At 37.0% G+C, this 14,278-nt stretch overlaps 1 protein-coding gene across 1 annotated transcript in view; it reads right to left on the bottom strand.

The window, feature by feature from the left end:
- Window positions 1-14,278, bottom strand: part of hdac8 (histone deacetylase 8) — an 89,110-nt gene that overhangs the window by 15,062 nt on the left and 59,770 nt on the right. The window contains 2 exon segments of the mRNA XM_051934407.1: window positions 4,058-4,152; window positions 12,402-12,574. Of these exon segments, the coding sequence (XP_051790367.1) occupies window positions 4,058-4,152; window positions 12,402-12,574 (268 nt within the window).

Raw genomic sequence — 14,278 nt, 5'->3', positions numbered from 1 at the left:
TTCAATGATGGTGTTTATTATTTAGGGAGAAAAAAAATCCAAACCTACATGGCCCTGTGTGAAAAAGTAATTGCCCCCTTGTTAAAAAATAACCTAACTGTGGTGTATCACACCTGAGTTCAATTTCCGTAGCCACCCCCAGGCCTGATTACTGCCACACCTGTTTCAATCAAGAAATCACTTAAATAGGAGCTGCCTGACACAGAGAAGTAGACCAAAAGCACCTCAAAAGCTAGACATCATGCCAAGATCCAAAGAAATTCAGGAACAAATGAGAACAGAAGTAATTGAGATCTATCAGTCTGGTAAAGGTTATAAAGCCATTTCTAAAGCTTTGGGACTCCAGCGAACCACAGTGAGAGCCATTAAAAACAAATGGCAAAAACATGGAACAGTGGTGAACCTTCCCAGGAGTGGCCGGCCGACCAAAATTACCCCAAGAGCGCAGAGACGACTCATCCGAGAGGTCACAAAAGACCCCAGGATAACGTCTAAAGAACTGCAGGCCTCACTTGCCTCAATTAAGGTCAGTGTTCATGACTCCACCATAAGAAAGAGACTGGGCAAAAACGGCCTGCATGGCAGATTTCCAAGACGCAAACCACTGTTAAGCAAAAAGAACATTAGGGCTCGTCTCAATTTTGCTAAGAAACATCTCAATGATTGCCAAGACTTTTGGGGAAATACCTTGTGGACTGATGAGTCAAAAGTTGAACTTTTTGGAAGGCAAATGTCCCGTTACATCTGGCGTAAAAGGAACACAGCATTTCAGAAAAAGAACATCATACCAACAGTAAAATATGGTGGTGGTAGTGTGATGGTCTGGGGTTGTTTTGCTGCTTCAGGACCTGGAAGGCTTGCTGTGATAGATGGAACCATGAATTCTACTGTCTACCAAAAAATCCTGAAGGAGAATGTCTGGCCATCTGTTCGTCAACTCAAGCTGAAGCGATCTTGGGTGCTGCAACAGGACAATGACCCAAAACACACCAGCAAATCCACCTCTGAATGGCTGAAGAAAAACAAAATGAAGACTTTGGAGTGGCCTAGTCAAAGTCCTGACCTGAATCCAATTGAGATGCTATGGCATGACCTTAAAAAGGCGGTTCATGCTAGAAAACCCTCAAATAAAGCTGAATTACAACAATTTTGCAAAGATGAGTGGGCCAAAATTCCTCCAGAGCGCTGTAAAAGACTCATTGCAAGTTATCGCAAACGCTTGATTGCAGTTATTGCTGCTAAGGGTGGCCCAACCAGTTATTAGGTTCAGGGGGCAATTACTTTTTCACACAGGGCCATGTAGGTTTGGATTTTTTTTTCTCCCTAAATAATAAAAACCACCATTTACAAACTGCATTTTGTGTTTACTTGTGTTATATTTGACTAATGGTTAAATGTGTTTGATGATCAGAAACATTTTGTGTGACAAACATGCAAAAGAATAAGAAATCAGGAAGGGGGCAAATAGTTTTTCACACCACTGTATATTCAAATATTCACATTATTCCTACTGAATACCCATTTCAATACAAAGGAAAACACTTTCTTTTAAAGTTCTGTTTGCTTTACAGTCTAACAGAGCTTTCTAATTTTCCCGCATTTAAAGAAATAAAATCTATCTATCTACATATTGGTGGAAACTTGAAGCCGACGGTCTCTTAGTGATTCAGCTGAATGCGGAAAATGCCGAAGCACCGAAGTTACTACAAAAATGGAGAAGATGATATCAGCGCTAAATGTAAGTTCTATCTGCTCTCTGCCTGTTGAGGGCACGTTTATATATTGTATGTCCTGCAGCATGTACAGTTCAGGTTTTCCGGCCAACAGTGTAGACAGCTTCACCTGCCAAAAGTGTTTAGTTAATTTAGAGTTGGTCGGGAAAATATGCGAATTGGAGGACTGCGTTAGGAATCTGGTAGCAATTAGGCAAACTGAAAATTGGATTGACTCAGTTTGTTTAGACAACTCAGCTACTTCTGATTCGGCTTCATTCACTCCAGGTCCCACTGTAATCATTGCGTGGCCAAAGTCAGCAGCACCAACTAAGCCACAGGGCGAGTGGGTAACAGTAAGTCTAAGAAGCCAAAATTTAGTCCCTCGGCATCCCGGTCACCAATTCGGACCTAGAACAGATTCTCAGCACTCTGCAGCGCGCCTGTGGAAACTGAGAATAAGAAAGTGCTCATAATTGGTGATTCCATAGTGCGGAATATTAGAATTCCAAACTATGTTAAACCAGAAGTTAATGTTAAATGCCTCGCAGGGGCCAAGATTTTTGACATAGAGGCCGCATTGGACTGTGTTGCCAACGATGAAGTATCTACCTTATTGCTGCATGTCGGCACTAATGATATTTATTTACAGCAATCTGAGGTATTAAAGAGGAACTTCATCACTCTATGCACCAAAGCTAAAAGAAAATGTCGGAATTTAGTTGTATCTGGCCCCTTACCAAGATTATATAGATGGGGTGTGATTTATAGCAGATTGCATTCCCTTCACTGTTGGCTAGAAACCTGGTGTGCAAATAAAAGCATAGTGTTTGTGAACAATTGGGATAATTTTTGGGAAAGGCCTGGATTTTTCAAAAGAGATGGTCTTCATCCTAACTGGAGGGGATCTTATTTATTATCCCAAAATATGGCAGCAAAACTGCCTGGCTGATTGATTAGAACAACAACCTCAAGCATAAATCCGAAACTACACATGAATTGCTTAAAAATGACCATGTTAATGTCCTGGAGGAGTAGAGTCAGAGTCCAGATCACAGTCAAATTGAGAATTTGTGGCTGGACTAGGCAATTTAACTTGTTCAGTTAACTAAAAATGTACTAAATTGCTCCTTATAAAATACTTTTATTTTTTTTAAACTGGAAATAAAAATAGATCATCTTTCCCAGTTCATTTTTGTTAGCAGGTCAATACAGCATGGCAGCAGTGGAGGTTATAATCAGATGTTACAGTGTACATTTTCCACATTTTGTTATGTTACAGCCTTATTCCAAAATGGATTACATTTATTTTTTTCCTCAGAATTCTACACATAACACCCCATAATGACAACGTGAAAAACATTTACTCGAGATTTTTGCAAATTTATTAAAAATAAAAAAATTGAGAAAGCACATGTACATAAGTATTCACAGCCTTTGCTCAATACTTTGTCGATGCACCTTTGGCAGCAATTACAGCCTCAAGTCTTTTTGAATATGATGCCACAAGCTTGGCACACCTATCCTTGGCCAGTTTTGCCCATTCCTCTTTGCAGCACCTCTCAAGCTCCATCAGGTTAGATGGGACACTACTGCACTGGACCTGTTATGAGTTGCCAATTAACATTAACTGCCACATCTTTGTATTGAAAACAAAAACCCACAAAGACATGGGTCCAGGGTGAATGTGCAAACTCTACATACAAACTTGAAGTTGTAAATAACTCATTGGCTCTAATTAGATTCAGATTATAAAAAGTAACTGATAACTACGGCAGGCTACAGATTATGACAATTTTAAAGAGTAATTTATAATCATAACCTGAAACAGTTAAAATATGGAAAGCTTCAGTTTTGTCAAAAATAGCCAAAATCTCAGTGATACTTTGGATCATCAATTCTCGGACCAGAAATTATTCTGTCGAGCCCACCAACACCCACTGAAACAAACAACAGCAAGGCAGCTTTTGGTAACACCTGACTTGCATTATATTGTACCATATGATCATATTTAATGAAAAGCATTCTAAGAATGTTTTAGACAGATGTAACTCATTGAACTCAAAACACATATCACAACTGGGAACAACCAACCTTCAAAAAGGGTTACTTAGCATTAACAGACAGTTAGGACACATGCTTAAACATGGCGGAGTAAATTCCAAATTTTAAATATACTGAAAGGAAAACTCAGCACTATGTCACTCTACAAGTATTTGTCAGATATGCCTTACTTTGATGTTTCAGTATTTTCTTCTTTTATAAAAGTTGTCATTAAGTTACATCAAGTAGTACCTATGAAATAATATGAGAAATTAAATGACGTACCCCATAAGAAGGCTTACCTCATGATCTGGAATCTCTGAGGAAAGTGTTTGGCCAATGACAATGCCAGTCAGATAACTCCAACATCGGGCAGTATTGGCAAGGTGATAGCCTCCTATTTCCATTTAAAAAAAGAATATTACAGTCAAATTTTGTCTCTTTGCATCACTTAACAATGCATTTCTCTTTAATAGTAATAATATACATTCAGTTAGTGAAGGTACATTTTTGTGATTATAAGAAAATAAATTCCATTCACAAAATAAGCCCATAAACAGTGTTATCAGAGCATACTACAATTTTTAGTTTTCTGAAAAATGTTTTTTGTTTTGGCTGCAGTTTAACTAATTCTTTCAGAACATTGTATAGATGTACAGATATAGTAAATTTAAGATAAAACAAAAAAACGTACAAAATCTATACAAATAACTGTGCATGACATTTTTCCACATTTTTACAGTCTTTTGTATTCTGATAGCTTAAAATTTTTATAAAGACTAAGACTGCTTACAAAACGTCTCAAAATTTTCAGCCACCCATGCACAAGAATTGAAGAATTGATTAAATGCATTGTTAACTGTAATGGCATTAAGATTAACGAGAAGAGGAAGTTTAGAGGTCAAATCTTTGCTATTTTCCTTGCTGGATGATCATCAACATGACCTTGTACTGTCTGAAGCAACTAGCCAGAAAAGTAGCCATCAAATAAGTACTGTATCAGCAATCGCCTTATTGAAAAATGTGGTCTAACTGAGGCCAGTTTGAGTGAAAACAGAAACCTTCATGAAAATAGTTTGGGTGCCATGGGAACTCATTTATGACTGGTAGTAAGATGCAGAGTAGTCTACCATGGCCAGATGCAATTCTCACATGTCTGGGGACAAAACGATAAAAGCTCTGCAGTGAATAGTGGTGAAATCCTGCACTACAAAGGCTACAGCCACAGGGCTTCTTTCTAAAACACCATTTTAAGCTGCCAGCAGGATTTCAGGGACACAGCAAAAGATACTGAACAAAAAAATTGATGAGAATAGAAGACAAAAGGCTAAATTAATGTTATCCATTCAGGAGCTCAGTAGCATAAGGTGACAGAAGCTTAATAATTCATTTGCACATTGTAATAAGTCCTGCGACAGTGAAGATAGAAAGACAGACAGACAGACACACACACACACATAGACCACCACAGCTACTGGGCTCCAGACACTTGAGCAGTGCCTCTGTCTGCTACAATGTCTTTCTGTCATTTAACTGTTGCATCACTATATGACATAACAGGAAACAGATTAGAAAAGCATTGTGGTCTATGGATATAAAATATTTTAAAATGCTGTGGCTACTTTGTCATGCATGTTTGTATTTCCAATTAGGCAGTAATGTTAAATTACTTTAATTATTTTGTTTAGAAGTACAGTCAAATAATGGACATTATGCAGCCTCATCTGTGAATCTATTTCTTGTATGTTTTTGACACAGCGCAAGCTACTAAAGTACGCTTACAAAATAAAGCAAATTCTGCATGCAGCGAAAATGTACTTCTCCAGCTAGATTACATGCTCAGAACCATCAACCCCTTTGCTAAACCATACAAACACATGCATGAAATCACTCAGTCCAATCCAACAGCATCTGTACGAATGGTTTTCAAGGAAACCCCTAGGCAGGATTTACGACGATACAATGCCCCGACATGTCACACAGATGTTGCAGTGATTTTCGTTGAAGAAGATGGCGAAACGCCTGCCGAAAGGGACATTTGCATCTATCCCATAGGCAACTCCTGAAAACAGATTTCCACGCTCAATATGAATTGCGATCCTATGGTTTGCCCACTTTTATTCCCTTATGGAGACATTGGTTGGCACAAAGATTTACAACATGTTCCCGTTAAAAGAACCGCCAAGCGAATAAGGCTTACTCAATGCCAATTTTACGCGTACAGATTAGCAATGAGGAATACATTTAGTATTTTGCACTCCAGCGGCAAACTATTCCAACAGTACGTCGTAGATATGTATGTTAAAACAGAGGGCGCGCGTCTCAACTATCTCAGATTACATCAACAAGATCTGCATGTCGAACTATCAGACGCACTGCAAGCAAACGCTGAAAATAACGTTCGTGTAGGCAAAATGATCATATTACCGTCCACATTTCCAGGAAGTCCAAGATACATGCAACAAAACTATCAGGATGCCATGGCCATAGTACGTAAATTCGGAAAGCCTGATTTATTTATCACTTGTTATCCTGCTTGGCTGGAAATTCTATATGCACACTGCGTCTTTCAAGAAGTATTTATTTCTTTATTTGTCACTTGTAATCCTGCTTGGCCGGAAATTCTATATGCACACTGCATCTTTCAAGAAGTATTTATTTCTTCTTGATTTCTGAATTCCTTTCTCACCGTTTTCCGTTCCTATTCTTACGCCGCCATATGCTATGGCGGGCGTCGGCTAGTATATTATAATATATATCTTTTCAAAGGAGACAAAGAAATAACACAGGTGTGACAGTTCCAAAGAGATTCTCCTCTAGTTAAATTCAATTTGAAGTTGGATATCTTTTTTCAGCAGCATAATCAGGTAAATTTGAAATAAACTTTTACCATATCATATTGAAATATTACCACAGCTGTAAAAGACACTATATACCGTTTAATTAAAAAGCTAAAATTTGTTCAGATGGCATATCTTAGGCACTACATATCTACTAAAGAAAAAATTAAATATCTCAAAAGCTCTAAAATGCTTTGATAGATTTTACTGAAATTCAGCAACCTTGTAGACAAAAGAAAATAAGCTGACACATTTTTTTAATTTGTTGGTAGATTTTTTATTTGTCAATATTTACTAATATTAAGCTAAATTAAATGCTCTACACAGAAAACATGCTTTATGTAAACGAAGGACAGAGCCAAAGCGATTGACGGGCCATGAAAATTATCACCAATAAACAATAGACAGACAGACAACTGAAGATAGGGCGGTGTCCTGGACAGATATAAAGAGATGTCATTATGTTGTGAAATGGAAAGACAAGGTTCATCAAAGCTCAAGGAAGATGCTAAGCTCAATTGTTATAAAGTGCTGTTTTATCCTGTTGAATACTGGCACTGTAAGAAGTGTACTGCTCTCATCTTGGTTATCCATCCCCCTCCAGCCTCGAGAACTCCAAACAAGGAAGATCAACTCTTTGAATGTGGTGCTTCAATTATGCAATACCCCAACGTTGGTCCTAGATAATGGCACTATAATATCTAATGAGGAAGCAATAGAGATTGTGTCACAATGCCCAAAGAAACTGCTCTGCGCTCCTTGCTCTTCACGTTAAGACATCACAGTAACACACAGGGTACTTACATAGATCACTTTGAAGAAATACTGTACTGTGCATATATATTCACAACTGCGGACTTTATAGGGGGACTATATGCAACGGACGAAAAACATGAAAAGAAACGTTGAACTTGAGTGAATGGCATAAACAAATGAAACATCAAATAGTGATAATAATAAACAACCAAACATCACATTAATCCTAAAGATTACTAATTGCAATTAAAAAAAAAAATTCCTTTAAAAGTATGCTATGATATCACCGTCAACAAAAGCCAAGTCACTAGAAAAAAGCACAAAAAAAGAAGGATTTATCTAATGCAGGAATGTTTTACTTAAGGACAAGTGTGTATAGCACATTATTATTATTATTATTATTATGTCACTGATGCCTTTGTCCAAGGTGACATAAAACATTTAAGATACAATTGGTTACATTTATTTTGTTTTTCCAATTGGAGCACAGGCAAGTGAAGTGACTTGCTCATGGTCATATAGTGTCAGCAGCAGGATTTAAACCCACAACCCCAGAATCTTATGTCCTAGCACCAGGTCCTTAACAACTACACCACACCACACCACCTCCCAATAATATTAGCCATTGGTACAAAATCTACCAATATAATACAGAAAAGCACTTAGTAACATAGTACTTTTGATACACCAGATTATACAAAGTCACTATACAGTAAGTGAGGCCCATTGTTTTATGGATTTTTTCCAGGCAAAGCCAGGTAATACAGATAATATTGTCATAAAAATAATACTAAATGTGTAAATTATGTAACTAAAGCAGAAGCTATGATTTGAAGATACAAAAACGAGCATTGTATCTGGGAACAGTAACTTTTATATCTATATTTTGGAAATCTACAACAAAACATGAAGTAGCCATCATGGCAAACTCGGTAACAGCTGTTAGTTTTCGAGAAGACATATTACTTAATCCAATTCAGGTTTTTGTACGTATCAATTTATTTAGCACACACCAAGCAAAGGCTGTCTATCATCCATGTTTTTTCTTTAATAAATACATGATTAAATATTTCCTTTGAAACATTCTGTATGCATTATAATAATTTGAAATTGTCTGTTTAATAATATGATATCATTTACATGTTGATGAGATAAGAATAAAGTAAATAATATTTTAAAAATTGTTGATACAATACTGAATCTAACGTTGAAAAGATAACAGACAACTCATTTGAAAAAATGATTAATTAAAAACATTAAAGATCCTACAAGTAGAAATGTTTTTTAAAAGCATTTACAGTTTCCTTTATTCCAAAAAGTCCATAGTGAACTGTAAAGCCAGTGTTATATTACATAAATACTAGTCTGAGGGACTGTTAAACCTGATGACTGAAGTTGCTGATCTCATTGCTTGAGGATGTCAGATTACACAACTAGGAATTTGGAGAAGATGGTAAACTACAAGACTCCATGATGACTTATCAGCATAGTTTCAAAGTTCCAAAGCACCACAAGCACAGTCCTTTTTCTGACAGATAATAATATACTGCCTGACCACACCAGTGCTGTACAAATGCTCTCCAGGTACAGCAAGTTCAGGCACAATCTCATTTGTTTTTTCCATTCTGTTGTGTTACAAATGACAACGCTCTCTTGTGTTTGCGAAGTCCAAAACATGCAAACCCCTGTTTGTTCATGGCTGCAATGCATACTTGTACATATGGGTGGGCGCTCATTTCTTGTTAGTTCTAACATACACAGGGCCCAATTCTACAGCTTAAGATAAAATCAGACTTGTTTCTTTTGCCAGGGTGACCAACAGACTGGTGTAACTAAGTTGCTGGTGATGTCAAAGTACATAACTGGTGATTACAAGAATGTGCTGTGCCTCCCCATGACTTGTTAAAATTATGTAAATGAAGTCTGTGTATGAAAATCACTAGAAAAACTGTGTACAATGACAGTCGTAGGTGAGACGGCTCCATTTTTGAAGCCAACATAGTATTATTTTGTTCAAATCTCTATCTTGATTTCAATCACTATTGCAAAAACCTAGAACATGAGTAATGAAGTACTGGCACTAGAAGCAGCACAGTTTTAGAAATAAATATAAACAATTTAGAAACAGTTATGGATATAAAGGTAATTTATTTTAACCACTAGGGGGTACCACTGAGCCCCAAACCACAGACATGGCAATACAGTACCCAATATAATTCCAGGTTCAAATAAAGGTTTATTTTACAAAGTGCCTTCCACTTGCTCCTAACCGCTCTCTCTCTCTTCCACATACACCACACAGCAAAGTAAATATTTCACAAATCCTCCTTCTTCCTCCAAAAGAATGTTGCCTACTACCTCTTGATTCTGTCTCAGTTTAACTGAGGCAACAGGCTTCTTTTTAAACTACTCTCATATCCAGGTCGGTAACACTGCCAATTGACATGTGAGGAAATACTCTGTTCCTGGTGAGCCTGTTCGTCTACTCCTTCCAACACGGCCTCCTGGCCAAGCATGAATCCTTGCTTTATCCCAGCCAGGGTGCCTGTTCTTCCTCTCTGGCACCTTAGTTTCAAGACATTTTGATGGCAGATAAATCAACAAATGTTGACTTTGATAGAAATAATTAAGTTTATCCATTTTTGTAATTTAATTCCAAATAAACAGGTTTTGAAAGGAAAAATATTAAACACCATTACAAAAAATGCAGGGTATATGTCAAGTAGTATATATAATGCATTTTTAAGTAAAAAAAAAATGTTTACCTGTTTTAGGAAGAAGGTATATAAAATTAAGCTTTCAATTTAATTTTATCTTCATTGTGCAAAAAATAATGAAGGAAAAAAAAAACTACTGGCATTAAGTGCTTTTCTTCACGTTTCACAGGCCTAATCAAAAAGGCATTATAATTCAAGTTGACATCTATATAAGAACTACACTGATAGTTATAATACAAAAAAAATGTACTTTTTGAAGGGATAGTATAGAATCTATATATATAAAATCCCTATGTGCGTCCAGGTGTCCGTGTGTGGGTGTCTTCTGGTGAAGTGCGCATGCGCGGGGCACGGTGCGATGCACGATATTACTGTCAGAGAAAGTTAGAGGCGTTTTACGGAACTACAAACCAGTATTACTGCGAGAGGAAATTAAAGGTACACAATACAGTGACGCATATTACAGCCACATACAAGCCAGTATTACTGTCAGAGGAGATTAAAGGCATATTACCGACGCACACGCCTGTATTACCGCCAGAGAAAATTAAAGGTATATTACGGACTTATATTACGGACGTACAAGCCAGCGGACGTACAAGACGGTATCCTTCAATAAGGGCGCACACAAAAAGGCGATCCTCAAAAGGACGACCTCAATTGGGTGCAGCGAATAAAGGCGCGCGTAAATAAAGATCTGCACCTGTTGCTCTTCACATATTCCAGAGCCATTTGAACTAAATTATCTACGCGCCCTTATTGAATAGAACCGTACAAGACAGTATTACTGTCACAGAAAATTAAAGACACACAATAAACGGCGGCAGCCCACAAAGAACGGTCAGCTCAGCAAGTAAACATCAACAAAAGAAAGAAAAATACGACCAACAAAAAGAATGAGGTCAAAGTCCCTTGCCATTTAATATAGACTGTTCCTACTAATGTTTATGCACTACTGTTCTAGCGCCCATTATTGTAACGGGCTAAATGACTAGTAGAATAAGAACAGTGCTCTTAAAGACTGAAACTCATACAAAAAAGAAAATTTGTTACAGCATCTGTTGCAAGTTACAATACTAAATGTACAAAACTAAATGACATCATTATCTGTTAAAGGGAGAAAGCTTTAAATTAGAAAGTGCTTTGATTGCCATTAAACAAGGGTTGCCAGACTCAATTCCATAGTATTTTCTGTTGCTGGTTTTTAAACTACCCAGTTTCTAATCAAATGATATCTCACTTTAATCCATGAATCTGTTTAATTAAAGGTATCACTTGTGCTTTTATTCTGCAAACTAGGAATTGGGCTGTAAAAAATGTGAAACATTTGTTGTCCTACTGCTTGCAGCAGGTAACCATATAAACAAAATGAAAGGCACAGTGTATTGTTCAAGTAACATTTAGCACATCACCCTCGATTTATTCTCTTTATTTTTCTCAGTTTAAGAACTCACTTTCATGTTAGTGCCTATATTTGGCTGGTGTTATTCTTATCAGGAAGGACGTCATTAACAACAGACATTGTGAACAAAAATAGACAGCAAGTAAACAGAGGAAACACCCATTTTACTAACTTCATTGCAGAAGTTCAGTAATAATTAATAAGAATATTAAGTGTGAAAACAAGAAAAAAAACCAATATTATTCTCAATTAAACTACAATTTAATATAAAGGCTAGACCTGGACTCTGATTAATCTATTACATGGCATGAAAATCAGCAGCAGCGCCAGTACTTTTGGACCAGGTCTGAAAACCACTGCCTTAGATCAAGGGTGCAGAAGTCCACATGGCCGTCATCATCAAGTTCTTCTTCCATGTGAACCCTGAATACAATGAGGACTGATTGATGTCATTTATGTTCGGTAGAATGCCTAGAGGGGGCTGGGTGGTCTCGTGGCCTAGGAACCCCTGCACATTTTTTTTTCTCCAGTCGTCTGGAGTTTTTTTTTTTTTTTTCTGTCTGTCCTCTCTGGCCATCGGACCTTACTTTTATTCTACGTTAGTGTTCCCTAATTCTATTTTCTTATTTATTTTGTCTTTTTTCTCTTTCTTCATCATGCCAAGCACTTTGAGCTACATTATTTGTCTAAAAATATGCTATATAAATTAATGTTTTTGTTTTTATATTCCAAGAAATGAACTGCACTGTTCATTCACAAAACAGATGATGCTTCATGGGTTTTATCATGAATTTTACTTTTGCTTTTAAAAGTAAATCAACATATTAACCTACTTACGCACATTTTTGAAATGCTGTTGCCAATACTCAATGAAAAATGAATTACATTTATCACTACTAGAAATGTCAAACTGCTTAATTTATAACCTCACCTCCTCCAAGTAAAAGAGTTGGAAGGTTCCACTGTAGAACATACTGGAGGCATTTTCCAACTCCCACTGGTGTCATATTAAAACAGCACATTGGGTCTCCAGCGATGGTATCTGCACCTAGCTGTAATACTAATGCTTCAGGGTTAAAAGCAGCATGAACCTCCTGTAGGACACTGAAACAAAAAAAAAAAAAACAAATCTGATGTGATCTTGTTAAAAACATCAATGAATTCTGTCTGCACATTTCTCAATGAGGAAAATACTGGCATTCTACTGTGTAACTTGTGTGACCCAGACATTTCAAAACAAATATTTTCAGAAGTACCTGTGCTCCTTCTGTGTTGAAGGGTTACCTTTAGGCAACTCACCAGACCAGGAACAAGCCACGCTTAGAAGTTATAATAACTCACTTATTGATCCAAGCCTGGTGATGGTGGTGACTAATAAATGCCTGGGGGACAGATTATCCAAAAAGTCTGGTTAAATTTAGTCTATAGAAAATTGAAGCTATTATGGAGGCTCACCACCTTTGAGGTAAATAGGTGTGTGTCATGCTTAGTTTCTCTAGAGCAGGGGTGTCCAACATGTCGCTCGCGAGCTACCGGTAGCTCGCAACCCCTTTCCAAGTAGCTTGCCAAAGGGTTAATGAATCCTACATAAATTTGATTAGTCAAATTAGAGGTGGGCAATCTTTCCAAAAAAAATCATATCACGAACCACAATCTGAATTGCAATCTATCTTTTCAATGTGGCATACACTTAAGAGAATATCCGGACTAAAAACTCATCAAAACCTAAGTAACACTTTATTTTAAATATCAAACAAGGTTGAATTCACGCAAATAAATCAGTACCACAAGCTAACTATGATACATAGCGAAATAAGAGAAGTCGCAAAATCAACCAGAATGTTCAAACAAATTATAGAAAACAAACCAAGCTAAATCCGTTAAGTAGTTCTCTCGTTTAAAGCGGACAGACAATACAGACAGACAGACATTGGATTTTATATATTATATATTAGTAAACCTTCAAAATAATGTGCAGTTAAAGTCTCAACAGCATTCTCAGCATTTCTGGAGCTTAGTAAAGCCAGATAATTATAAGAATCTTCACTAAGCAGCTCTGAAAATGTCTGCTTTGTTTGGATCTACATACCTCTGTGAGTCTGACATGAATGTCATGAAATCAAAGTTCAGAACAAGACTGTGAGATGAACATTTAAATGACTCAATAAGAGTGAACCTCAGTGGCTACACTCCACCTACACCTCTCTTGTTGACTCCATGCAGTGCCAGTCATCTGAATAACTATAAAAAATATCACACATGCAACTGGACATGTGAATACTCTTGTCATGTGAACAAAATGACAAATGAATAAGGAATATCTGTGTATTTGGAATTGCACTGTTTTGTTTTGACAGCATTCATGTTTTAAGTCAATAGTGTGAGATACACTAGAAAATGCATACAAACATACAAAATGCACATGCAGGTGAACTAAATATTTTTTAATGCAAAATGTGAGTTGTGGACACCAACATTTTGTAAATGTTCAGGCAAAACAAGCTTATTCAGTTTGTTTGGATTGAAATAAGCTATGAGAATAAATGTTAGAAAACATGAGCAGCTCTCGGCCATTTTCATTTTGTAAAAGTAGCTCTCAGGGGAAAAAAGGCTGGAGACCCCTGCTCTAGAGTGACAGGCATTTGCACACTAAATTCAGGCTTACTAGACCTCTGCAAAAAAAGTAGCTGCTTGGGCATGGATGGAGAAATGAAGAAAAAAAAACAGACTAAATATAGCCAGACTTGCTGCTACACAAAGCACTGGGTCTGAATCTAGACCTCTCCATTTGTGGGCCTCTCTTTACTA

Source organism: Erpetoichthys calabaricus, chromosome 12 (genome assembly GCF_900747795.2).
Source record: "Erpetoichthys calabaricus chromosome 12, fErpCal1.3, whole genome shotgun sequence".
In the NCBI taxonomy this organism is placed as follows: Eukaryota; Metazoa; Chordata; class Cladistia; order Polypteriformes; family Polypteridae; genus Erpetoichthys; species Erpetoichthys calabaricus.
This window is presented reverse-complemented; position numbering and strand designations above follow the sequence as displayed.